Source organism: Vipera berus, assembly GCF_964194415.1.
Source record: "Vipera berus genome assembly, chromosome: 3".
Classification (NCBI taxonomy): domain Eukaryota; kingdom Metazoa; phylum Chordata; class Lepidosauria; order Squamata; family Viperidae; genus Vipera; species Vipera berus.
The window spans coordinates 51,494,966-51,522,878 of NC_138204.1; the positions used below are offsets into that span (position 1 = coordinate 51,494,966).

Genomic DNA, 27,913 nt, shown 5'->3' on the forward strand with positions numbered 1-27,913 from the left:
TCGGGTCCATGTTGGATCCACGCGACTCGACCCGCCCGGGCGGTTCATGGGGTGAGACGGCGTTCGCGCACTCGACAAGCGGGAGTGTCACCGCCAAGCATGGACCGAGGCTGTGGCTGGTGTGGGGAAGGATATTGGCAGACTGTATCTCTTGGGGGATGCAGGGAGGGGACGGGTGGGAGATCCGCGCCGAAGTGTGGGCGGGGGGGGGGCGAGAATCAAGAGTCCAGGAGGGTAGGCGTGTTTGAGAGGGCAGCTCGAATGGCTTTTCGAGGACTCCTGGCTCCTTGCTTTGTGGCCAAGTGAATTATATATAGGGCAGCCTGCAAGGCCGTATGCGCGCTTCCTGGGAATGAGCCCCTCTTTGAGGTTATAGGGATGGACTTCCCAGGAGACATGTTTCAAGATTGGTCTGTTAAGCAAAAGGGAACCAGGTGGAATGGAAAAACACGAGCCCCTTTACCATTGACTGCCGGTAGGGTGACGGTAATTCTCAGAAACGAAGGCTCTAAATTCAGGTCAGAGGCTTCTGACATGGTGTATTCTTTGCTAGAGACCTGAAACGGGCTTTTGAGAGATGAGGATGTTTTTTTGTATTGAGATCTGAACAGTGTCATGTAATTGAGGAAAGTTCTAAATCTAAATTCTGTATCATGTAATTGAGGAAAGTTCTAAAGCCAATCTCAGTGTATACATGGTTGTACTTCGACAATAAAGGTTCATTCAGAAAGTTCTAAAGTTCTAGTGGAAATCGTGCAGTTGGATTTTGCAAGGCTTTCCGCTTAAGTGATGTTACTTAGCGCTAGGCAGGCTGGCTGGCTGGACGGATATGCACAGAGAGTTTTTTTTAATAAAGTACTGCCTTTACTATCTACCATAATTTAAATTCTTGATCCTGATATTCAGTTAGTGCATTCAGACAGTACAGTACCATAGTATGTTCCAGGACTCCAGCAAAGAACGTAACATGGATTTATATGGATTATACCTCAGTGTCATTCTGTCCTATAACGTTTTGTATTCCAGTTGGTCCTTTTGACAGTGTCTTGTAATGTATGAAATAGCATTGAATAACTTGTTGACATTTTGAATATATTTAACATAATCAAAAACTCTTATGAGCATCAATAGCAGCTGGCATCAGAAAAAATTCTGGTAGTGAGAACCCTTTGCTTTCCAATGACACTGGCTTTTAGTTACCATCATTCCTAACTTTGGTAAGGGGTCAATGTAGCCCAAAAATGTCTCTCTCTGTGTTTGTGTTCCCCCCAAAATAAGACTTACCCTGAAAATAAGCCCTAGCTTGATTTTTGGCCATGGGCCTAATATAAGCCCTATCCCAAAAATAAGTTCTAGGCGCACTCCTAAAAATCAAGCTAGGGCAGGGGTGGAGGGGGTGGAGCTGCGCCATGTGCTCACCCATTTATATTTGGACCGCTGCAGCTAGGCCTCCCATGGCCCAATATGTGTCGTGCTGTTACCTGAGTTCTTCTTTGGCCACATGCCATGTGGCGTATCGCACCGCTGCTGCCACTTGCAACACAAGGCTCATCACATCAGTGATGCCGTTGCTGCTGATTGTGCTGCTGCCGCCGTTCACACCACAAGGCTCATTGCGCTGATCACGCCACGAGGCTTGTTGCACTGCGAGGCTCATTGCATTGATCGCGATGCTGCCGCTGCTCATGCAGGAGACTGCGCAGCTTGTCTCACCAATTGTGGTGCGAACAGCAGGATGAACCTTACGCTGCAAGCGGGAGCAGCAGCGGCACAATGCATCACGTGGCATGCGGCTGCAAAAGAACTTGGACAGGGGTTGGCGTGGGAAGCCTGGCTGCAGCAGTCCTAAGGTAAGACATCCCTTGAAAATCAGACCTGGTGCTTCTTTTGCAGGCAAAAAAAAATAAGACCGGGTCTTATTTTCGGGGAAACACTGGGTACCTATTCTGTACTATTTTCCACAAGAAGCAGTCAAGTGCCTGAGTTTTATTGTGAAGTAAACACACAGTGTAATATTAAACACTCTAAGTATGTCTTCTGAGATCTATATCTGTCAGAGGGAGTTGGCATCTAAAACATTTCAGTTCTCACTGCTGAATTTTAGGAACAGTAGACATGTGTGTGGGTGTTTTTGTTTGGTTTGGGCTGGTTTTAGAACACAGGTGAGTGGCCTGGAATTACAAGATGTCAATTCAACAAATAGTGGATAGAATCTAAAACTGCATGCCTTATAGCAGGGCTGAATAACCCACAAACAACCTGAGATGTGCCTGCCATCTCCAGCACTCTGTTTTCAGCTGTAGGATATCTGACTATCGTGACACTGAAATTCAGTTGCACAGTGGCTGATTTTACAGCCATGTAGCTTTCATTCATCTTTGGGTTTTAAGTGTGAGAATAGGAACACAAGCCTCAGTGAGGCAAAGCATTCCCATGCCCTCTGTGGGACCTGTGATAGCTTAGCACACTGAGTTGTATCCCCAGTCCAAAAGAAATTGTCCCCTCCTGCTTCATAGTCTTTTCATTTTTCTATTCTAGCACTTGCTGTGGTGCTCAGAGCTGTTACAGAAGCTGAATAAACTGAAGCTCTTTTTTTTCTTTCATCATTTTTCAATGTTTTAATCAAGGAACATTGCAACAAAAGTCTACTTATTTATTTTATTAATCTCCTATCTTTTCTTCAAAAGCTTAAGATACACATAGTAGCCTCTCCTATTTTCCCCACAACAACCACTCATTGTGCATTTTGCAGAAATGATTGTTATTAACTATTTAGAAAACCATTTTGTTTCATTAGACATTTGCATAGGAAAGAAGGTTAGAGGAAGTATATAGTCTTGTGGACCAATATCATGTGAAGCGGTGTATACGTACACTTATTTTTCATTCCCCTGCCATATCTGAAATCCCTTTCAGAGTTCAAGATAAGCATAAGTGATGGTTCAATATATATCCACATATGTGGATATTCACATATCCTCATTACGTTGCTCCTGACGTAATGTTTTTCCATTAGAGAACAATCCTACTTGCAGAAGTCACATGAGTCATGACCATGTTATTTGATACCCATAAATAGCATATTTCTTAAATGAAGAAAATATTGTATTAATGCATTTTGTAAAAGTAAATATAACTTAACAAAAGCATGTGGAATTTTACTCCTCTGTGCATTTCCCTTTCTTTGGGAATTAATGCTGGTGCTGATTTGTATAAATGCTTAGTGTTTTGTGGGGGTAGATGCCTGTCTCTTATCTTCTCTGCATCATATGAGGAATGGAAAGTTAGAAGATTAAAACAATGAGGAAAACATTATTTTCAAATAACACTGCATATATTAGCATATCGTTCCATCTTGTTGATATCCAGACTATTTTGGTCTTTTTCCATTCATAGAAATAGTGTTATTTTACTCCATTACATGACTGCATGGTGTTATCAGACACCAGGACCTTGAAGATTCATTTAAGAAGGATTCAATGTTCTAAATATTTTCTCTTCTCGGAAAACATGTTATCAGATTTTCTGTTGTGCAAGTATGGGCCGCTCTTGGTATTATATTGCTAAGTGCCATAAATAGAGCAGTATCTCGTGGTAAAAGAAATGACTGAGTTTTAGTAAATAGCACTTTTTTGAAATATTTTATGTATAATATTAAGGAATACTCTTCATTTGCATGGTTTGAGTATTCATTGACTAGAGATAGTGTGGATCATATCTGTGTCTGTTAAGTTGCAAGCATATAAACCTTTGCATTTGCCATAGTGAAATTACTTTGCATTCTGAAGTTCTGACTCCTACGTTTCACTATTTCTTTATTAATTTAATTTAATTTAATTAATTCAATTTATATACCGCCCTTTTCCCGAAGGACTCAGGGCGCTTTACAGGGCAAAATTAAAACAATACAATATAAAAATTACAATAAAATTAAATAGATAGATTAAATAGATAGATAGATAGATAGATAGGTCGGCAGTTTGGCGGGTCGAATCCCAAGTGCTGCGTAACAGAGTGAGCGCCTGTTACTCGTCCCAGCTTCTGCCAACCTAGCAGTTCGAAAGCATGTAAAAATGTAAGTAGAAAAATAGGGACCACTACGGTGGGAAGGTAACAGCGTTCCGTGCGCCTTTGGTGTCTAGTCATGCCGGCCACATGACCACGGAGACGTCCTCGGACAAGCGCTGGCTCTTCGGCTTTGTGTTTGATAAAGTAGAATAACACCATTTTTGTTCTTTGTCAACTATTATTCATAGGCAAGAAATAGCTGCAGTATATCTCCAGAAACTTTAGAGTTACAGTAATTCTTGATCTGCCATTTGTGTTTAGCATAAACAAAAGAGAACACACAATTGTTGCTTGATAGTATCTGTTTGTGGTTTACTGAGATTAATAAAATGGCTTTATTTCAAGAATCTAAATGCTGATGCCTTGATTCCATTAATTACATATTTGAATGAAGTAGACTTGCTACTTGCACAGCCAGATTGGCAGGCTTACTAGAAAGAACGTACTGTCTAATTTTGTCACCTTCCTTGAGGCACTGGAATAGATTCTTTCTTAACTGTGGTAAATTTTCCCTAATAGGATTTTTCATCAGAGGACATGGAGCTTTCGGCCAGTGAACTCAGCATTTATGATAAACTTTCAGAGACTATTGACTTGGTGAGACAGACTGGTTACCAGTGTGGCATGTCTGAAAAGGCCATTGAGAAATTCATCAAACAGCTCTTAGAAAAAAATGAACCACAAAGGGGACCCCCACGCTTTCCTCTATTAATGCTTCTCTATAAGGTAACACAATTTTGGATTCTCCATGTTCTTGTAGAAAGTGTACAGATAGTCCTCGACTTACGACCACAATTGAGCCCAAAATTTATGTTGCTAAGTGAGAAATTTGCTAAGGGAATTTTGTTCCATTTTATGACTTTTGCCATATTTGTTAAGTGAATCACTGCAGTTGTTAACAGTGTTGTTAAGTGAATCTAGCTTCCCCATTGACTTTGCTTGTCAGAAGATTGCAAAAGATGGTCACATGACCCTGGACACTGCAACCGTCATAAATATGAGCCAGTTGCCAAGCATCCAAATGTAAATCACATGACCATGGAGATGCTACAACAGTCATAAATGTAAAAAATGGTCATAAGTCATTTTTTTCGGTAACGAGTGGTCACTAAATGAACTGTTGTAAGTTGAGGATTACCTGTACTGGAATTAGAAATCTACATAGAATGAAATACGTGTGAATATGATTAGATCCATGGTTCTCAGATTTTAGGGTATATTGATGTTAATTTGTGCAACCTCTCTTTTTCCTGTGATAAAAACTAATGATTTCATTCTTGTTAGGATTGGATAGGAAATAAATATTTATTACTTATTTTTATTAGTGACTTGTTAATATATAGTATTATATATTAATATATAGTATTATATATCCCTTGGACTGCAAGGCGATCAAACCAGTCAGTCCTAGAGGAGATCAATCCTGACTGCTCTTTAGAAGGCCAGATCCTGAAACTAAAACTCAGATACTTTGGCCACCTAATGAGAAGGAAGGACTCACTGGAGAAGAGCCTAATGCTGGGAAAGATTGAGGGCAATAGAAGAAGGGGACGACAGAGAATGAGGTGGCTGGATGGAGTCACTGAAGCAGTAGGCGTGAGCTTAAATGGACTCCAGAAGATGGTAGAGGACAGGAAGGCCTGGAGGAACATTGTCCATAGGGTCGCGATGGGTCGGACACGACTTCGCAACTAACAACAACAACAATGTATAGTATCACACAGTATCTCAAAAGTTGCAAAACTACTATGGATTTCACAGGTAAAATGAAGCAAAGTTGTCTTTTGATAGTGCTCCTGCCATTGAAGTTTGCCAGGACAAATCTGGGTGGTAAGCCAAGGTGAGCTTTTGGCAGCGGCCCCTTTTTGCTTGCAAAGCCCCTGATCAGATTTGAAAATATACAAGGGAACAAACCAAACTGACCCCCCCATAATGTCCCCCTAGTGATCCCTGACCCACACTTTGAGACTCTCTCATATAAAAATTTACAATAACAGTCATTTATGCTATCATGTTTATTGTATTGGAGAAATGTTAGACGGAATTAGTAATACTAATGATCTTATTCTTATCTTCTCTTGCAGGGATTGGTTACCCTGGGAGTAGTTTTACTAACAGCATACTTCATGATCCAGCCATATACACTTTCACCATCTGAAAACACACTCACCAAAGCCCATCCATGGGGTTCCCTCTTTCATCATATCCGGTTGCTGCCATTACCCATTACCAAGAAATACATGATGGAGAGTAAGGAAATTATCTAAGCATTTATTTCATCATTAAACTAAAACAGCTGGATGCTTTACATATGATAAATGCAGATGACATAAATAAAAATCACTATTTAGTTCTTTATTTTTAAAATAACACTGCATTCTGCTTTTTGTGAAAAGAAAAAGAATAACTGTTAAAAGTCAAATCTGCTTGCAGTAAACATCTCCTAATTCCACTACACTCTTATTTTTGTAACAAAACTTAGCAAATTAGCTATAATGATTGTGTTCTGATGCTTTATGCACTAAATAGTGTGGCAATCTAATCAGGTATTTTTCCTTAAGCTAAAACTATTTCCTGATTGATCTTAAAAGCCTCATTTTGAAGATTTATACATTTAAGTGCATTGAGTCATTGATCAGTAACTAGATTACTTCAGTTCTGCATTTTTGAAGAGTGAAACTTAACCTATTATCACTGAAATCTTGTATAATAAATTTGTATCTCTCAAAACGTATGCAGAATTACCTATGCCATTTCTAGTCCTGTTTGTACAATATGTTTTAGAAAAGAAATAATTTTAAAAAGATTAAATTTCTAACATTTTGTACTCAGCCTTTATTTATTTATAGACTTGAAAGACTTAATTTGGTAGTTACTTTATTTCCCACTTTTCCTGTAATCTTCTGCTTCTTTCTAGCCTACTTCAAAGTACAATTCCTATTTTTTTTCCTGATGGGTGTCACTATGATTGACAGGCTAGCAATAGCAGCTTTTCCTGAATTGTGTTACTCATTACATTTAAAAAAATTACTTTTGCATGTCTGCTCACAGCTTTCAGGATCAGAAGAAAAATACATTAATTTTTCCAGCAATTTTATGAAGTTTTCATGTTCTGGAAAACTTGGTTTTGTTTATGCATATGGGTAAATTATATGATCACTGTTGTAACTTCATTGTACTACTGTTTATCAACACGTACAAGAAGGCTAATCTTAGAGAGCTGATATGATATTTGCCACTTGGCAAAATTTTGTTTGTACTTGGACTGTGACAACTCAAAGGATCCAGAAAGAGAATGTGTCTAAAAAGCAATTATTTGCCCAGGGGAATAGGTGGTTTGCTTTTCATTAATTGAAATGTAAAAAGAACACACTTTTTTAAAAAATGGGAATAAATTAGTCAACAGTTTTCCTTTCTTACCAGAAAGTCATAACACTGATATAACAAGTAACCAAGGTGTAATACACACGAGTAAAGCTGTCTGAATTGAACATAGTTGAAAAGTCATTACCACTGAAGTGCCTTCTCAATTAGGATAAATAGAAACATCATTTTAGAATAGTGCATTCAAACATAATCAGGGGAAAAAATATTCCTAGGAATATTGGCTACTTAAGTAATGATAAAATGATAAAAAATAAACAGCTAATAAAAAAATAAACAGCTAATTAAAAAATAAACAGAAGATTCTGGCTCTTAGTGATTCATTTAATAGGATTGTTTTCTATGTATTATAGTGGCATTTCTATGGACTGGTGGATGTTCGTAGTAATAAAAAATAAACACCAGATTCTGATTTATATCTTTTGCTTCAGAAAACATCTTAAATGGTTTCATAGTTTCTATTTCTGGAGCCACTCTCTAAAGATATTGAATATGAATGTGTCCAAATCTCCTGTCTTTAAAGGGGAGATTATTTGGTACATGAAAACAAAAGAAGAATTCAGGCTGTACGGTACAGTTCCAGCTGTCTACTTAGAAAGGTAGGTTGTATCTGAAATTTCACAGAAGGAAGCAGCTAAAAGGACAACTGTGCCATATCATGTTTTATTCTGTTTTGTCTGATGTTGATTTGTTGTATTGTGGCCAGTGATTGTAATAAAGAATTGAACTGAAGTAAAAGAGCAATTTTGAAGGGAAAAAGGATAGTTGGAAAAATTGTAAGTTATTTTTCTGCCTCAGGGGACAGGACCTGCCTTTCGCTTTTCATTCAAGCAGCTTATAACACTCAGGTTCTGTTACCCATATTATATGTAACATATGCCATTTAAAATCTAATTATATTTATCATGTCTTGGAAGGAAGTCCTTTTTTGTTCATTGGGACATAACATTAGTAGCATATGAAGAATTGCAGCCCAAATTGACTATTCTTTCAAATTAGAATTAGAAATGATTTCTCCCCCTCATATTGTTACGTGAGGTGAGATCAGGGATGATGTGTAATTCTGCGTATTAAAGACATTTTTCAGTTTGTCTCAAGGGTTAACTCACTCCTTATTGAACAGCATTCTTACCATAGGCGTAAGCAGCTGTTTTTCTTACATGTTATCTGAATAATCTCTTAGAGTGTGATAGAATACATAGTGATACAAATAAATGAAGAGGGTAATAGAGAAAAACCTGTTCCCTCAGCTTTTCATATATGTTTTCTCAGTTACCTGCTACAAATCATTTTATTTATAAAATTTATTGGTCACCCATCTTACCATAGGGTAATTCTGTGCGGCTTGCAGTTACATCTAAGTGAAAAAAAATTTAAATCAAACATTAAAACCAAAGACAAATGGGGGAACGGAATGGGGGGGTGAGGTGGGGTCTGTTATAACTGTACCAATCACCTCCATTGTGCACTCCATTATGGATGCATAATCTTAAACTGACAGGAGGGAAATTCAAAAATAAGAGCATTATTTCACAGAAAGAGTCGTAGAAGCTTGGAACCAACTTCCAGCAGAGATAGTGGGTCAGTCATCAGTAACTGAGTTAAAATATGCTTAGGATAAACACATGTCCATCATCTGTCAAAAATTTTAAAAAATAAAAATAGAAATAATTAAAAACAATAAAGCAAAAAAAAAAACCCTCAAGGGGCAGGCTTGATGTATCACTAGGTCTTTTACTGCCTTCAGTTATCTATGCTGTGAACTGGAGGTTAAATTATTGTTTGCCATTTTCATTCTGTGAGCTCAGAAGAAGCTTTATAAATTAGCATTATGTGGAGATATTGGAACCATCTTTGAAAGAAACAGCATGTGCGAAGTCATTTCACATCTACCGCAAATTGATATTTTCTTGCCATTAGTACTTGGGTTGTGATCAAGCTAGAAAAAAGGCAAGATTGTATAATGCCTGAAATGGGAGCTCCCTTTGCCCTAATTTTAATTTGCTATATTTTCATTATCTTTGAACAACCGTCAAAAGTGTTGAAAGCTTAGTGGTCTGGAATCAAAAATGTATGTCGTCATCCAAAACTGCTTACAAAAAGTGTGGTTGGTCTAATTCATTCAAGGTGTCAGAATCAGGACTACAACTTGCACTTCAGTTCTCTCTTTGTTTATGGGGGAAATGCCCATCCTTCCATCACATTTAAATATATTTCAGTTATATTTAAGTAATGTATATATTAATTTTATAATTTTATAAAAATTTTATAATTTTATACATCCCAAAGAGAAGTAGATTTAATTTAAACTTTAAAATATGAAGACTGACACTGGAGTTGGAACGTGTCCCTTAAGAACATATGTCAGCAATGTCTTTGAATTGCTCTGATACAGCAAATACAACTGAGAATTAATTATGTATTTTGACATGTAGGCACTTACCTCAATGAAATTGTTTGGAAAATGGGGAACAGGAATTGTCAGGTGAAAAATAACTTTGGCTCCTAACAAAAGAGGTTCAGATATTTTTAGAGGTATCTGATTTAAGAGGACGATTTAAGAGGACATGGGAAAGTGCCAATGAAGTATTTAGGCTGGCTCAGGAGCAGAGTTCCTTGTGGGCAGTGAGCTGTAACTGAAATCTAAAGGATTGTGGTTTGAGAGGAGTTAAGAGTGATTTTTGTTTTTGTTTGTTTTTGCTTTTTTTTGTTTTGCATTTCAAAACCTTTAAACAATACTTACAAATCCTAATTTATGAGCAAGGGTGGGGTCAGTATCCATTTAGCTGGAAAAGTTTGCAGCAACAATCCCTTTCTTTGGCAGCTGCCTTTAGCCTTAGGTGTTTGACTCTCAGCCAGTTTCCAGGGCCTTTTCTTAAATCCATTTGGATGATCTCAATTAGGTCTGCTCTAGAGCATGTACAGATTCCCATTGCAAATGAATATGTTCTTTTTAAGACCCACCAAGAAATTGCCCCAAGAGGATGTTGTCTTCTTGCATAACCCAGCTGCAGCATCCTTCCACCACTATAGTGTGAACTATAGCCTGATGCCTCAGAGCTATCACCAGGGTTTAAAATGCTGCCAAGCTTGCTGAATGTTATTGCGAACAGCCCTTATTATTATTATAATCTGGAACCTAATAACAGACACATGTGTTGGGACATAGTTTTTTCATGGACAGCCTGCCCTTTTAAAGATGGGTGGTGCAAGTTCTTTTTAACATATTTTGGCAGTTGGTCAGCAGGAGAATTGTTTGCTTGTAATTTTTTGACAGCAGACACATTATTGTGGGAATCTGGAAAGCTGAAAGCTCTTCTTTTGCATTTAGGATCATTTACTGTTTGTATCAGGTTTATAGATAGCTCTACATGAGTGATTCTTTGGAATATTGTCCGCCTTATTCTAAAATAAGGATTGCTGTGCAGTGTTTAGTTGAGATGAGACTTACTCTAAAATTTGTTGCAGTTTTGCAATCACCATTTGAACGTTTTGTAATAGTTTATTATTAAGCTGTGAAGAACCACTTCACTACATACTAAAGAACTTACTGAAAAACAAACTATACAAGTTTTATTTTGTAGTTGAGATTTGAAAAGATATTTGCTACATTTCTAGATCCCTATGTATTCTTTTCTTTGTTGCCCTTTGCTGACCTACCTGTTCCAGATTAGGGATTAAAATAACTATTCTGACTATAAAAGAAAGAATTTTTTTAGTTATGAATTCATGGAGTGTGGTTGCTAATTTTGGCAGGCTTGCTAGCCTAAGAGGAAGTTTTCCTTCGTTTCATTGCTTCAGAATTGTAAGCATCAAAAGCATATTATAGACATCTGTGTGACAAAAAAATATGCCATTTTGAATCTAGTTTGCAGTGAACCATGACTGCTGTTCTTACCAACTGAGGTGATTTGAGGCTAACAGTACTAAACTTGTGTGACTTTCGAAACTGAGGTTTAAGAATGTTGTGGTTTTAATTAAGTCCTCATGTCTGGCTTTATGTATTGAATTTCTAGCCTTTGTCTAAAATTTTAAGTGTTTAGAGCAAGAATGGAGCCTAAGAGAGTTTGTAGAAATTACTAAACCTAATAATGTATTTTAATTGTGTTATTAAATAACACAAAGGTTAGTCTCTGCTATGGCTACTAAATGACTTTAACACCCTGTTCATCTGAGAGGGCAATGTCAGGAGAATCAGATTCAACTCTTTGTGCTAATATTTTTGTTTACATTCTGCCCTTAACAGTGGCAATGAATATGTTGTTGGAAAACCTGAATAACTGGGTTAGCGATAGATTGTCATTAAGAAAATTTATTGTGGTCACTAAGAGTTGACTAATGCAACTCAAAATTTGCATTAGTTATGTTTAATGAAGGCAAGAACTGTGTTCTACTTTGCAATGAATCTGAATCATTTAATTTTTCTAATTGAAAGATAATTTTTGAACACTCTTCACACCATTTCTTTTGGCAGAATAATTACTCCATTTATTATAATAATGTTTAAATTTTATGACCAAAGTATATCTATTGATATATATTAAATGCAGAGCAATGACTGAATTGAAGACAGCAATTAAAAGCACAGCGTGGCTAATAGAGCTTGTTTGCAAAATTTCTTTGGCACTTTTTGAGCAGTTCAGATTGTTGCAGTCTATATTAATTTTTTCTTGTTAATCTCTGTAGGTTCTGTGCTTATAATCCTTGTAGCATCCAGTAGACCTTGGCTGCTCTCAGAAAGCTAAGCTTGGTAGGTAGGACCTCGCTGCCCAGGAGTTGAGCTTAGCTAGAGAGTCTCTCCTTTTTATACTGTCTTAGTGTATCCTTGTGCTGTATTTGTTCAACAACATGCATGGGGAATATTGGTTCCATTTTCTAGCAGCAAATGTTTCTTCTTTGGAAGTAAGAAAACAATTTGGCATGGAAAGGCCCTCTGCAGCATAACATTTGCACCTAGTCATGCCAAGAAAAAGTGTGGACTGTTACTGGAGCTATGCAGGGTGGAATACATATTACAGTTTCTGCTGCTTGAGTTATTGAACTATGAGCCAATCTTTGGAAAACATGTGTAATCATGGAATTATTGGGCTTACTCAATTCCTAATGTTACAGAAAAATTCTAAAGTTGAGGTTACTTGAGCAAATGTGTAGCAAGATGTAAGCCATATGGAATTATATTGGTTTAGAATGAATTTTATTGCTGTGATGAGAGCATTTGCCTAGGAGTTGTAGAGGATTACCATTCTGGCTTGTTTGTCCAGTATATATGATTCTGAGCAATATTTTTATCTGGTCTAAGGCAGGGGTCTTCAAACTTGGCAACTTTAAGACTTGTGGACTTCTGGACATGCTAGCTGGGAAATTCTGGACTATGAAGTCCACATGTCTTAAAGTTGCCAAGTTTGGAGCCCCCTGGTCTAGGGCAAAACCGGCCACATTTAGACACACCTCAGTCAGTGGCCTGAGTAGTGGGATCTTTCAGTAGTTCCTGTTAAAGTGCAAGTGTCTCACATTATTTTTGAATTTCCCTCAGTTTCGAAAACAATTTTTATTGTGATACAGTAAAATGTGAGAAATGTCAGAACAAAATCCATTGAAGGCGAATATGTTTAATATATAATAAAGTCATACAATTGTAGAATAGGACAGGGCTATTTAAAACAACATCCAACTTCCTGCTTAGTACAGGAATCCAAATTAAAATATCCCTAACAAATGGCTGATTACTACCCACTTGAACACATGCTAGAAGTTTATCACTTCTTTGATACAATAATTAGTTCCATTGTTAAGCTGTTAATATTCAGAAATTTTAGTATTCAGTTGAAAGTTGCATCCTGTAGCTTAAATCTATTCTTTTCTGTCTGACACACTGGATATTTTCTATGTGAACAAAAAGAAGAGAAGCATTAACTACATATATAAAATAAAACAAAATAGAAATTAAAAAGGGTAGAAGAGAAAAATTAAATGGTAAAATGACAAGGTAAAAAATGAAATCGATGAATATGAAACAAAAAGTTCACTTCAGCAGATTAAACCATTTAACATGCGGAGTAGTTTTGATCAAACTTTGCATATTGTTGATTAAAAAACCAGTTCATATATAGAAACACATGAACATATATCTTCAGTCCCAGTTCAAATCTGGTATAGCAGGATCAGGAGAAAAAAAACTTTTTGTTTTTTCAGTCCCAGACCATACAAAATCGAGTTCTTCATTCTTTGATATATTGCATTTATATAATTTAAGAACATATTTACATTTTTACCTCTGAATTCTCCTGGTACCATGTTGGCAATTTTATGTATGGTAAATCAAAGTCCCAAGATAGGAGTCAATATGTCCTTCATAATATTACACTTTGAACATTCAGAATTGAAAGCCAATTTTTCTTAAATATGTTTAGGTAATTGCGCCATAAGATGACAGGATACAAATTTAATATTTAAAATTAATCATCCAATCTTTAAAATGGTATTCCAGTTCATTATGCAATGCACATTGCAAGTTTTCCATTTTCTATTTCTATCTTGTTCATACATTTCCGTTGTCATAAAAAATTAATTGTGACTTTGGAAAACCTCAAATCTTTTCTAAGTATATTGTTAATTTCATGTTAAGAATTTAGAATATTTGCTTGTTGTTAATGTACCAAGTTGACACTGGACGCTTGGGGAAAAAAAAATAAATTTGAAACATTGCCATTCAGCAGTTATTTAAAAAAATCTCAAAAATTCATATGTATTTTTAGATTCCTATTAACTCTCTCTGTTCCTTCACATCCTGGAATCTAAGTGCCTTACATACCTCTTATACTCTCAGATTCTTCAGCAGGAAGCTGTCACCTAATCAGCCATAGGCATATGAGCTTATTACACTTCATGCTGCAGCACACGGTCTCTTGGAACACATTTTTCTGCTCTTTTATCCTTAGTGAACTGCTCTCACAAACTTTTCATTTTTCCCATTTTGCTTCAGATATAATTATATGAAATGTTATTTAATTAATCACTATATGTATACCCTACCTTTCTGCCTTGTTCAGTGAGAGTCCTGTGGTCACACATAAACATGTTTCAAGCAAAATTAATTAAAAAACTTAAATCCCTGTTAGCACAGTCCCTACCGCTACTCCAGTCTCCAATCAACAGGATTAGCTAGAAAGTAATACAGGGGAGTAGAAAATTTTTAATTATTTGTGTCAAATGGAAAATTGAAATAAAACAAGATTTACTAGCATTGAAATATCGTGGAGAAAACCAATAATGTTCTGGAAATTGAGGGTGAAGTTTGGGTATGACGGTAAGCAGTTAGGTATAAATTTTACTTTGGTAAACTTCAGGAGTATATAAAAATGAACTGTATGCTTTGTAGAAATACAGTCAAGGTAATATAGAATAGAGGATTAGAGGATTAATAGAGTATTTAATTTTTAAATATTCTAGAACAAAGGTCCCCAACCCCTGGGCTGCGGCCCACTACCAGGCCTTGAGCCCTTGGGAACTGGGCCACAGAAGTGACGGGCTCATGCGTGCATATCCATTAGTGAAAGCGGTGGGTGCATGTGCCCACCATTTGTGCGGAACCATCCCCTCTCCCTCCCCACTGGTCCGGGAAGGTTGGGGAACTTTGCTATAGTCTAGAGGGTACTTAAACAGCCATGCTGGCGCAGTGGTTAGAATGCAGTATTGCAAACTAATTCTGCTGGCTGCCAGGAGTTCGATTCTGACCAGCTTAAGGTTGACTCTGCCTTCCATCCTTCTGAGGTTGGTAAAATGAAGACCCAGATTTTGGGGGGCAATGTGCTGACTCTGTAAACCACTTAGGACTGTAAAACTCTACGAAGTGGTATATAAGTCTAAGCACTATTGTTATTGTTATTTTATCAGATTTGTATTTTTAATCTAGATGGTTCTCTGAAGGATCAAGCAGGTTTGTTATCCATCCTTTGTAGTGTACATAAACAAGATCAGCTATAACAGAGAGGATAAGGAAGGAAGATGCTTTGGTAATTACAGGTGTTGTACAAGATGAAAAATGCTATGATGACAAATCAAAATTGTACCTTAATCACAAAGAGGGATGCTAAATACTCAAAACACTAGAGTGATGTTAAAGTCAGTAATGTCTAGACTGGAAAAGGGGGAGGGAAGGCTGTCTTTATCTATGCAGAATGTGCTTCTCTCACTTCTTGTCCCTCAAAGTCTAGACAAGGGTGGGGAACCTGTGACCCTCCAGATGTTGCTGAACTGCAACTTTTAGCTTCCCTTCTGTTGGCCAAGTTGACTGAGTCTATTGGAAATTAGACATCTGGAAGCTAAAGATACCCCACCCAGGCAAAGTTTGAGACTCATACACTTAATCTAGAATGGTGGAGAGAAAAGCCACAGTTCTAAAAGCCCTGCCATGATCTTCAGCTCTAATTGCTGGATGGAAAATATATGTATGTGCTGATATTTGTGCAGGTATATGTTACAGAACCAACATTTCAGAATAATGAAAATCCATAGTTAATACAACAATTGAGAATGATTGATCTTTACACAAAGCCATGATTAATAGAATGAGGGAAAAATTCTTCATTGGTGGTCCTTTATCATCCCATGACACTAGCCAAGAATAATTATTTTTTCAACTATACATTTTAATGCTATATTTTAAGTATAGCATGAAGCAGTGTTGGTACTTTTCTAAATAGCTACAAGCTAATCATACATAAAGCATGCTACACTGAAAACTGAAATAACCCTTGAATGTGCCTGGGCAGAGTGATAATCTAAAAGGAATGCTGGAGTGTAATTGGAAAAATAGAAGAATAGTTTTATAAAGGTCCAATTTATTTCCCTTGTGTATTTCTGTAGTTACATTTTCTTTGCCCCGACCATTATTTTTCTGTTACCCCTTCCTCCTCTGTCCAAATTCTAACAAGGCCTTCCCTTTCCACTACACTTTTTGTGAAGTTTGCCACCTCTGAACAATAAAATTCAGACATTTTTTAAAAAATAAATAAATGCCTGTTTAAAATTCTACTTGGCTATTATCCCAATAACAATAACTCTGAATTTATCCAACTGAAATATGTAATTTAAATTATAGCCAAACAAACTGAATAAAAGTTTTGAAACACTTTTGAGAGATTAACAGATCAGAAACAATTTAATGGTCTCTTTTAACATGAATTTCCATTGTTTGGTCCTAGCATGCACTTAGACTATAATAGAAATTGCAGCAGAGACTGAAATTTGTCATAGAAGATAAGTCTTTAGACACTTGCTATCCATAGCTTTGCTAAATAGTTTTCCTAATCTCTCTTTTATTAAAGCTATGTATGATGAATAGGAAAGACACATCTTTTACAGAAAGGCATAATGAAGCTCTTTTAAAAAACACTATCTTTCAGAGAAATGCAAGGTTATGATCAGCTATTCTTTTGAAATAGTTTTAATGTATCTTTTCCAAGCAAATCGTATTATGATTGTTTTAGCATATATCCAGTAATAGTACATCAAGAATTCAGATTAATAAACTGGAAAGAATTAGCTATTGTGATGTTATGATATGTGAGAGGAAATTTCCCCCCAAAGAATAAAATGTCTTTCTTCTCTCTTCTTAAATATCGTTCTGGATATTAGTATATTGTTGCAAAAGGATAACAGATCCATATAGAAAATAATTTTCCTAATATGCAAAGAGCTCTGAACTGAATGAGTTACTTAAGTATTCTGTTATTAACACATTGGACCATTAAAAGATAAAACCTTGTTTATCTTGGGTTGTTGTGCAGTATCACAACAAGGCCCCTTGAGCTAAGCTGCTTTAGTCAAACAAAAGGATTTCCCCAAAGAATTGTTAAGTGGTGTAATTTCATTGTACTGGTGTAATTATTATTGCTCTAATTAAATTGATTAGGAATCACCATAATGCCTAAATGTATTTTGCATGTAGTTAAACTACACCTTCAGTTTTACATTTGGTTATCAAAAATGTAAGTATTTATCTCTCTTAGTCATGGCTCCAACATTATCAGATGTTACCAAATTCCAAGAGTTGCTGGAAAGTAGACTATGAAATATGGCACCTGTGCTATTTCTGATGTGGCCCATATTGAGTTTAAAATTTCTTCCTTCATGGATTAGCCTTGGATGTTTTCACTAATCACTTGATATTCTGCAGCAGGTATAGAATTTTCAGGTTTAGGGTTTGGAATTGGTTGCTCTTTGCTTAAAATTGAAATTTTGAATGACGTTCACACATCTCTTCTGCTCTTTCTTTCCAAAGAATGTCCAGAGTGGTGGGGCTTGGACTGCAGACAGAATATGTCTCTAACTGCTAAGTGCTCTTGCTGCTGCTCCATGAAAACTCTTGTTGCTCCAGTTGACCTCAGGCAGCTATCAGAAAAAATCCTGGAAGGGCAGCCTCTCTTGATCAAGGTAACTTAATAGTATGGGGGGGACCTGGCAGATGTTGGCAAATCTCCTGACATATGAAAAGACTTTTAATAAAAGCAATGTCATCCTTTTCTCATCAGACAGGACAGCATCGTTCTTATGCTGAAATGAAACATTTTCAGTCTCTCTACCCCGAATTGGCAAATTTTGTGATACAAGAGGAGGCAGCTGAGTTATGGAGCAGCCCTTCCAAGCAGCAACCTCCGTTTTCTGTTTTCTGGTGAGTTTGAGCTGTTAGAACCATCTCAATTATTTCTCTAGAATGATCTCAACAGTAGCCCCAGCTGACAATCAGTGAATATAACTTTCAGGAGTCCTGAAGATCAAGGAGTAGGGATGAGGTGCAGCACTAGAAAAGAGGTATTTTCTTTTTTATTCTTTGAATTATCTTTCTTGATTGAAATGGAGAAGTGGTCCTGTCAATATGAGTCCTTCAGGAGAAGGGCGGTATACAAATAAAATTAATAATAATAATAATAATAATAATAATAATAATAATAATAATAATAATAATAATAATAATAATAATCTGATCTTTTAAGAAATGGGAATTGAATCACATACCCTGTTTTCCCGAAAGTAAGGCCTACCACGAAAATAAGCCCTAGTTTTGGGGCGAGGCACACACTTAAAAAATCAAGCTGGGGTGGGGGTGTGGAGCTACTTCACGTGCCCCACACCCACTTACCTTGTAGCCAGGCCTCTCCTCGCCAGCCCACTTCTTCTGCCGCGTCTTCTGCAGCCAGGGCTGCATTTTGCAGTCACAAGGCTTTCTAGAAGGCCCCTGCAGCCAAGAACCAAGCTATGGATTCAATCCATTGAATCTATAGCTCAGTACTCGGCTGCATATGCCTTCTGGAAAGGCCTGACTGCAAAATGCAGGCCAGGATGCAGCTGCAGAATGAAGCTGTTTCTTCAGCCCGGCAGGGCTGTTAATGCTGAAGGTGAGTATAAAAGACATCCCCCGAAAATAAGACCTGGTGACTGTTTTGGAGGCAAAAATAAAATAAAATAAGACCCAGTCTTATTTTGGGGGAAACACGGGTACCAGTACCGTGCTTCCCCCAAAATAAGCTTAGGTCTTATATTTATTTTTGGTCCAAAAGACCCATTAAGGGCTTATTTTCAGGGAATGTTTTAATTTTTTTATCATAAGGCCCAGGCCAGCTGGCGCCCCCCTCTGCAGCTGAAGAGTTTAGCTGAGCTGTGAAGTTGAACGCACGTTGCAAAGCAGTGGTGCGCCCTGAGCGAGGAAGCGTGAGCTTTGAGGGGACGAGTATCTGTATTTCCACGGCTCATGCGCAGAATTTTTTTTATAATTTTTATAATTTTATTTATATACCGCCCTTCTCCCGAAGGACTCATATTGACAGGACCACTTCTCCATTTCAATCAAATGGCGGTGAACAGGGCAAGCATAAAAAATACAAAAATACAAAAGTTAAAAAGGATTAAATATATGCCCGACTAAAAACAGTAATTACAAATATTAAGATAACAATAAGAAAAACCCCACCCATCCCCCGTCAGGCCAGGCCGGCTTGTTCGAATAAGAATGTCTTTAGGTCGCGACGGAAGGAGCGAAGGTCGGGCGCCATCCGGAGCTCAACCGGTAACCGATTCCATAGCTCCGGGGCGCCCACAGAGAAGGACCTCCCCCTGGGGGCCACCAATCGACATTCTCTGATTGGTGGCACCCTGAGGAGGCCCTCTCTGTGGGAGCGCACAGGGCGGAGGGAAGTTGATGCGCCTTCCCATTGGTATTCAAGGAGGCTACTTGTGGTAAATACAGATCATTTTTTTGAAAAATAAAGAGATAGACTACAATATTGATGATGAATACAAATGAAAAGGCAGTTTCCAAAGCCTTCCTCCACCACCGAGGGAAACCTGAGTTGCCTCCCAGAATGGGACATCTCGGGACGCCCAGCTTTCTTTCCCGCCTTTCCGTAGAGGAAGAGAAAGCCGGCAAAACCTGTGGGGCAGTGCAAGACTGCCTCCAGAGGCTGCTTTGGGGTGAGGGTGAAAGAGAGAAGCTGATAGCTGAGGCCCCAGCCAGTCCCCACCCCCACCTGCCCACTGAATTCTCCAGTCCAGGGCAGGGATAGAAAAGGGGCAGTTTCTGCTTCCTCAGGCCCCAGCTCTCTTAACTTCCAGGCCACCTCGCAGCGGCAGCAACAGGAGGAGGCAAGGTGGGGGGGAGGCATGAGATCCGACCTGCCAAAAAACCTATGGTGGGACGGAGTGGGTGGGGTCTTAAGTAGGGCTTATTTTGGGGATAGGGCTTATATTAGGCCCAACCCCCCCAAATCAAGCTAGGTCTTATTTTGGGGGTAGATCTTATTTTCGGGAAACACGGTAGTAGGCTGTGAAACTCAACAAAATGATTGTTTCCTCTTATTCTGGAAAATGTCATACTTTAGAGGCTATAGTAAGCCTACGTGGTCGCTCACCCCCAATTTTTTTGAAAACAACAAAAAACCCCTTGAAAATGGAAAAGGATTTTTCCTTCTCTGAATTTCTATTTCCCCCCCCACCCTAGGTTTTTACATCTTTAATCTCCCCTTGAGTGAATTTATTTTATTGTTTCCACTCTATCAAGTGTCCCTTTATTTAGTTTATTGACCCAAAGCTGGGATTTTCATTTTTTTTCCTGGTTGTGGAAACTCTTAATATTTTTTTTTAAAAAAAGTTGTAGAACCCCAATCAAAAATCAAAGCTCTACTGATAAAAGATTGCATTCAAATGACCTTTTCCCCCTCTTAATTTCTCCTGGAGTCCCATCAAGTTCTTGCAGGATCCTAAGTTCCACTGAACACAGTTGAGGAGCCTTTTGCAAATCTGTTGTTTGTTTGGAAGTTCAGTTCAATGTTAAATTCCTTGTTACCTTGCACACCAGGTTTTTCCCTTCATATTTTGGAGTCTTCCAGTTGACGCGTTCTCTGGCAATGGGTTGGAAGAACGTGATGTTTTGAATAAATATTGCGGGACCGCTGTGGCTGATGCTTTGAGTCATATTTGGGCATTCCCTATTTATGAAATACGGTGTTCCCTATCATCCAGTGCTGTATTTTTAATGAACTTATGATGGACAGTTTGGGTGCATAGTATCTCAGTATGAATCATGACAAGTCTCCACACTGGGATTTCTCATGTTTCCCTGCCCTCCATTTTCCTAGAATGATGAGTAAGTTAGGATTCCCAAAGCCTTTCCCATGTGGCTTTGGTTAATGCTGGAGTAGGTGACGCCTTTCTTTGTTTTACTTGTTCAGCATTTAATTTTATAATAAGCCTCAGGGTTTTCCCCCCCTCAGACAGAAACTTTAAGATTATATCTGATCTTAGATAATACCAATCTCCTGATTCCCTGCCTATATTATTTTCTTGGAGAATATATATTATCTAAAGTTAGCTAAAGAAGGTCCACTTTCTAATCCAAATGCTCCTACCCACACATTGATATCTGATTTGTGTGTGACTTATGTGTGTTTTTTGTGTCATATAAGTTACATTAAGTCAGGTATAGCCATTTAGGATGGCAAACAATGACTGTTTTGAAGTGCTTTAGGGCTCAGTAGCAATGCCATTGTGAGGTACCTGCTTTCTTTCTTATTCTCTGAAATGTCCCATAGGCAAAACCCTCAGAATAAATCTCAGATTCTGCAAGAAATTTTTCCCATCTTTTCTTCGCTGCTGTTTCCAAAGGACATTTCTCTAAAAAGCTGTTTCCTAATCCACCATCCACGGCTTCAAGATAAGGTTGGTGTGTTTAGCGTTAAAATATTTCTGCACTTCTTTTTATGCTTAGTTTCATATAAGGAGCCTTAGGCTGAAAAAGAATGATTTTTTAAAAGCATTTGTATTCTGTATTTATGTTTAAAAGGTTTTTTCCCCAGGTTTTTGCACTGATGATGCTTTACGCAGTAGCAGAACTAGAAGGTCTCATGCCCTCAGATTAATGATCAAAAAAAGATATGAGGTAGAAGGATGAGGAGAGAAAAGGGAGACACGTTCTCAGTGCTAATATTATTCTAAAAGGTTGATGGGGAAGGAAATGGCTTCCCAGAGAGGGGCAGAAGACATTGTCATCTTCAGGGCAGATAGTTCTGTTCTTCTTTCTCACAGAACTGTTATTTATCTTGTCTTCTGTGAGGAGAGAGAAAAAGTCTTTAGTCCAGTTGGTTATAGCAATAGGAAGAAGGAGATTCCAATGCTGGGCTGCTCTTTTTTCTTATAAGGCAAATGGTTAAACCAAACAAATATAAGTGAAACCCAATAAATAGCCAGCTCTTTGAGACAGGTGGAATGTTGCCGACCATTTGTTGCCGCTATTCAGACCTATAAGTAATGGCATGACAAATTTGGTGTGTATTGCCACATGCATATAGAAAAGAGATGGTGCTCTGATTGCAACATTGTGCCTTCCATCTTGCAGATTTTGCTGTGCCAACGTCACTGGATAGCATCAAGCTTTAGATCTGCTTGGTTGACAAGATCCTTGAGAGATGGTTTATGGGGATCTACTTTTTTTTGGCTCTGGTTGATGTTGCAGAGGAGCTCTACAGTAGAAGCCATTATCTATGCCTTCAATTTCTCTGAATTCAATTTTATGTTTTCTTTCTTCCCAGTAAAACTATGAAAGGTTTTGGGAGATAATAAAATGAACAGTCCTTATTTTTTATTTTTCAGACATACAGACTGCAGAACACTTTTGTGGTAGGAAGTGGTCGGCTCAACTTATATGTTATTCCATCTCTCTTGTGCAGAGAACACTGCAAGACATTGATGGTAGAGCTAGAAGCTGGAGATATTGGTGAGAATTGATACAGCAATAGGAGCTTATCCTACAAATGGCAAATTAGCTGTAACTGTTGTAACTGTTACTGCTGGAAAAAAGCAAGCCATGGCTTGTAGCTCATGATATTTTGCCCTGCTAAATGCTTTAAGCTTTATAATGCAGTAACAGAGGAAATATATTCCACACCCTATCTGTTGGGAAAAACAATGAACTCTGTATACACTATGTGGTCTTCTAAATTGGCTTTCTACCCTAGAAAACTGCATTTGGCATTATAGGAAGTTTGTGTTGAGTCTGTTGCAGCAGCCAAAAGTCAAAGTGTTGTTTATGGGAAGGCTTCAGTATAGTAAATAATGTTGCTTCATTGCTGTACAAGGCTGGCCCAGACCAAACTTGATTGATCACTGCAGTTCAAAGAAGAGAATGTAGAAGTGCTTATGTATAAACATTATATTGAAATATAGCAAAAGTCAGGTAGGCAAAGGATGGGCAATCTTTTCAGGCAACGACCATTCTTTTTTAAAAATTACATGAACTTTTATCCTCGAAATCTCATACAAGAATGTTGGGGTCTCACAGGTTTTGGGCCATTTTGGGCTGAGTTGGGGTAAATTCATGCTCTCTAGAGATGTCATGGATGTACTAGTGTTTGTAGAATTTTGAAGTGCACTCTTGAGATTATTAGATTTGTTTTACGGAAGCCACTTAATTAAATTGTTCCTGCAAAAACATATGCTGAAGTAAATTTTTTATACTTACAAAGAAATCTTGCTGAAGCCTTAACAAAGTGATTATCTCTAAGCTGTGTCCTATTGTTAAGACCAGAACATATATATGGATAATTTACTGTTATATAAAATATTGGTGGGCTTAGGACCACTACGCACGGCCAGCTCACCACCACCAAGTCGCCTCCCCCAACTCATTGGTACCAACTCATTGCAGGACAACTCATCACAGCTAATTCGCCATGGGGAGAACTGGCAGGCAGCTGAAGGGAGAGCTGAGTGGGTGGGCGGAGATCAGAGGAGCAGCGGCCAGGGGCTTCTCACCAGAGGGAGAGCTGGGAGGGTAAGTGAGCAGGTGGGCAGAGCGCAGAATGGCAGTGGCAATGGCTGGAGGCTTCCCATTTTCACACCCTCTGCTGCTGCCACAAGTTACGGGCCTTTTAGAGTTTGGGTGTTTTGGCAGTGGCTGCGGTGTTTGGGTCGTTAGTGGTGGTGGGCAGGGTGAGTGGTGGAGATGCGTTGGAGGCCGGGTAATGTCCCATTTTCACATCCCCCACTGCCACTGCTACCAAAGGACCTGTGGCAATGGGGTGTGTGAAAATGGGATGTGCCTGGCCTCCATCTCCTTCCGGCTACCCTCCCACCAAATGGCCTGAACACCGCTGCTGCTGCCAAACACCCCAAACTCTGAATGGTCTGGATCATGACTCAGCGGTAACAGGGTGTGGGTGTAAATGGGAAGCCCCCAGCCATCACTGCTCTGTGGTCTGCCCACCCGCTCACTTGCCCAGCCGCCTGGCTCTCCCTCTAGTCTAGTGGGAAGCTCCCTGCTGTTGCCAGCGATCTCCACTCTGCACAGTCACTTGCTTACCTGCCCAGCTCTCCCTTCAGGTGCCTGCAGCGAGTTGTCCCCACGCTGAACTGGCCATGATGAGTTGTCTCATTCTGGATACTGGCAAGAAAGCTTGTTGAAGTACTTGCATGCCATGGAAATAGAGTGAAGGGATGTTTCAGGGCATCATCACCTCCGATAGCCTACAATAATAAATCATAATAAACTAGTGTTATTGTTTTTCTTCCAAAGGTTTTACAAATGTAGATTATTGGACAACAAGTTTTAACTCCAGAGGATCTGAACCCGTTGTTGTTTGTGATGGATCTGCCAGTTGAAAACTCAGTGTGTAAGACCTCAATATTACAAAAGATATGGGAATGATACCGCTACAGTTTCCAGAGATAAGTTTTCCCTTCTGATCTGCAATGAAGAAAGCTGTGCACTTTTAAAAGAACATTTTATTCAAGGTCACTGGCTTGCCTTTCAGATGTTTTGGTAGAAACTGGAAGACCTCTTTTCTCTAGCTTTTTGTAGAATTATTCTTGAAAGCCAACTGATGGATTTTGTGGGGGGAAAGGTCTGTGAAATACTCTTTGTGAGTATTGTTCTTTTTGACACTGTAGAAGGAAGGAGTCGTCTCAAAATACTTCTTTCCAGACATGCTGGAAGAGGTAATGTCAGAGCTGCTGATGAATCTGTCTCTGGATCATTGCTTTAAAAGAGCAAACTACTGAAATATTGGGTAGGCTGAGAAATTAAAAATGTCTCTTGAGAAAAGCATTTGCTCAGGTTCTTATCCTATGTTATAGTTTGAATGCAGGAATTTGGTCCACAGCTGCATTTTTTTTTCTTTCACTGTATTGTGATGACGCATCTTCAGAATATTCTTTCCAGTAAAAAAAAATCATGTTGTCTTTCCACCTAAGAACACAGCGTGACTTTATGTAGTCATCACCAAAACTGTGTGGCTGAGGTTGGGGTTTGTATACTCGACAGAGAAAAGCATCCTGCAAATATATTTTTCCTTCTCTTTTCATGAATACTTTCCCCTGGACTAAGTCAGTAGAATGCCAAATCCATTCCCCCCCCCCAGAACCAAATTTGTTAGAGCAATGGCTTGGTGAGAATGGTGAGCATCCTCTTCTGAAAATTAAGCCTTTGGAGAGGGTCTGAGTTGGACATTCCAAATTATTCATCATTTTAATTTGTTATCATGGTTGAATTGATCTTGGGAAAGCTCCAGATCTTTTTAAATCGAGGTGGATATTTGTGGGCAGAATTGCAGTGTGCAATGTTTAATGTGTGCCGTGAATATGCTTGCCATTCTCTACAAGCTTTAATTGTATTTTCTCTTTCATTAGCATTGTCAGTGTGTGATTCTTGATTGCCTTCCCAGGTTTTTGCATTTCCTCATGGTTCTTGTGAACTCATCTATCCTAATATCTTTAGAAGGGATTATTTTCCAGCACTGAAATTGTAGAGGTGTTTCCCTTGAGTGAATCTTTAGATTCCTATTGTGCTAAGATAATTTGCAGATGTGTCAGGCTGAAGCCAGGCCAGCAGTGAGGCTAGTGCACATATTTGTACAAGTTTATATGCTTTGGGGGATTCTTTTATTAAAATGTAATAAAAGGAGAAGCAGAATTGCATTAATTTGTAAAGAAAACAGTTTTAAAGAATGGACTGGAATAATATCTTTGTTTTTAAAATATTTTGGTTAATTATTAATTGTTCAGCAGAGTAACAGTTAAAGGAGCCTGTCAGAACCACAATCCTGTTCTCTCATGGCATAATGCAAATAGAGGAATTTTGTTTATTTCCTTCTGTTTCTCACTGGAAACATGCATATCTAATTGAGGTATTGAGGGACTAAATTATGACAATGAAATTAGTCTTATAGATGTTTAAAGGATTTGTGAATAAATAAATGATAGGACTATGACATTTAGAAGGTGGGAACTCAATCTTCATCACTGAAGCTTAACTGCATGCTAAGTGTTTTCACCTTTTTTAAAAACAAATTTCACACATAATGTCACTTTAGGTTTGTATAGAAAAAAGAAACCTTTGTAATCTGGGCTAGGTATTTTAGTAAAGCTGTGTATGTGTGTCTGCACGTGCGTGCGTGTACGCGATGATAGCTAGAGAAGTGGCAAACGTGTTGTTTGGTTTTTCATTAATATTTTCTATATCATTTTATATAAGAAGAAGCCCCATTAAGTTTAGTGGCACTTGCTTCTCAGAAGGCACCTATAGGTTAATAGATGAAAAATCTCACTGTATATAAATATCCTAAGTGGAATTTCTTGTTTGATATCTCTGTACTCTGGGTGGGTATTTTTAATGAAAAAACTAGAAGGCTTCTAAATTCTTTTTCATTCATTCTTTTACCAAGGTTAAACATAGATCCATCTCTCCAGAGAATACTGTTCACTTTGAACTGCATGTTGGTCATATTTTTAATTTTTGTAAAAATAATTTAAAAGAAAAAAAAATCCAAAGCATTTCAGATGACAAAGACCACTTAAATCTACAAAGTTATGGAAAGTTGTTTTTGCTTTGGTAGTGAAATATGTATATTTAAGAGATTTATGTCAGTGATACTCACTGTTTAACAATGTGCTGGAGGGCAGGGAATTAATGTCAGTCTAAGGGTCTCTGGATAACAACTTTTTAAAAGTACAAATATTTCCATAAGATGGTTTGTTTGGTTTTTTTCTTTCTCAAATACAAACTGGGATATTGTTAGCATGTTGGACAGGGAATAATGTATCTATCCTACTTTTGGACTCTGGTTTTCCATGTGCACTTTTGTCTTTGAGTTGGCTTCGAGGTCTGGGTTTAGGAGGTGCTGTGCGTATGTCCAAGTCTTATTCCCTCTGGAGTTTACATCATTTGTTTTCAAACTTCCAGTACATTTTCTCCTCCTTTTCTACAAGCTGCAAGGAATTAAAAGCAGAAGTAATTGCTCAAGAGGAATCCAAGATCCAAGTTCTCTGCTTTTTAGCTGATTAAGAGCATTTACTTCGATAAGACCCTCAGTTGTTTCATTTGGAATGCATACTACTATTGGAAGGCACCAGGCAGGCGAAGACTGTTTCGGAGCATATGGCAATGAATGAATATATATATTCATTGTTGCTATGTTTTCAGCACTTTTGCCACCCTGTTGCATGACATTGATAGGGTTTGTTGTTTTTTTGGCAGAAAATGCTTTAGATTTCCTGTCCGATATTCACTGTATATGTTGGTCAATCTGTTCCTTGCTTGTTTTGGAGAAACAGCTTAGCTGCTCTGTGGTGCTGCAGTGCTTATAAAGCTTACATTACATCCTGTAGGTACAGTCCTAAGCTAGCATTGGTAGTTTGTTTCTCAGGTTCAGTGGCCAAGATGCAGATTTTGTTTGCTAGGTAAATAGCAACGAGTGAAATATTTGTCTTTGGGGCAAACTGAATTGAATTGAGGAACTGAAGTGATATAGTGAGCAGCGTTCATTGAAGCTTGCCCTGTTGTCTAAACCCACTCACATCTGTGGATACTTGGTGTTCAGATCACTGCGGTTTTCCTTCTAGATTTCAGCTTTTAAACTCCAGGATTGAAGTATAATGAATGCAAACAACCTTTGTAAAATTTTGTAAATAATTTCAG

The 27,913-nt window shown here is 38.2% G+C and overlaps 1 protein-coding gene across 2 annotated transcripts; it reads left to right on the plus strand.

The window, feature by feature from the left end:
- Nucleotides 1-27,913, plus strand: LOC308666084 (bombesin receptor-activated protein C6orf89 homolog). Of its 2 annotated transcripts, none has more exons than XM_081324590.1 (8): nt 1-51; nt 4,588-4,794; nt 6,153-6,318; nt 17,735-17,886; nt 17,985-18,124; nt 21,537-21,663; nt 22,594-22,717; nt 24,515-27,913. In XM_081324590.1, the coding sequence occupies exons 2-8, from the start codon at nt 4,606-4,608 to the stop codon at nt 24,598-24,600; spliced, it is 984 nt and encodes a 327-aa protein (XP_081180716.1). In that variant the 5' UTR covers nt 1-51; nt 4,588-4,605; the 3' UTR covers nt 24,601-27,913. The 2 variants fall into 2 exon arrangements, with proteins under 2 accessions (XP_081180716.1, XP_081180717.1); XM_081324591.1 differs by lacking the exon at nt 1-51 and adding an exon at nt 61-121.

Coding starts and splice junctions, on each gene's coding strand:
- LOC308666084 (XM_081324590.1), top strand. CDS start 4,606: ATGGAGCTTTCGGCCAGTGAACTCAGCATTTATGATAAACTTTCAGAG. Junction 4,795..6,152: donor TATTAATGCTTCTCTATAAG/GTAACACAATTT, acceptor CTTCTCTTGCAG/GGATTGGTTACCCTGGGAGT. Junction 6,319..17,734: donor CAAGAAATACATGATGGAGA/GTAAGGAAATTA, acceptor TTCTTTCCAAAG/AATGTCCAGAGTGGTGGGGC.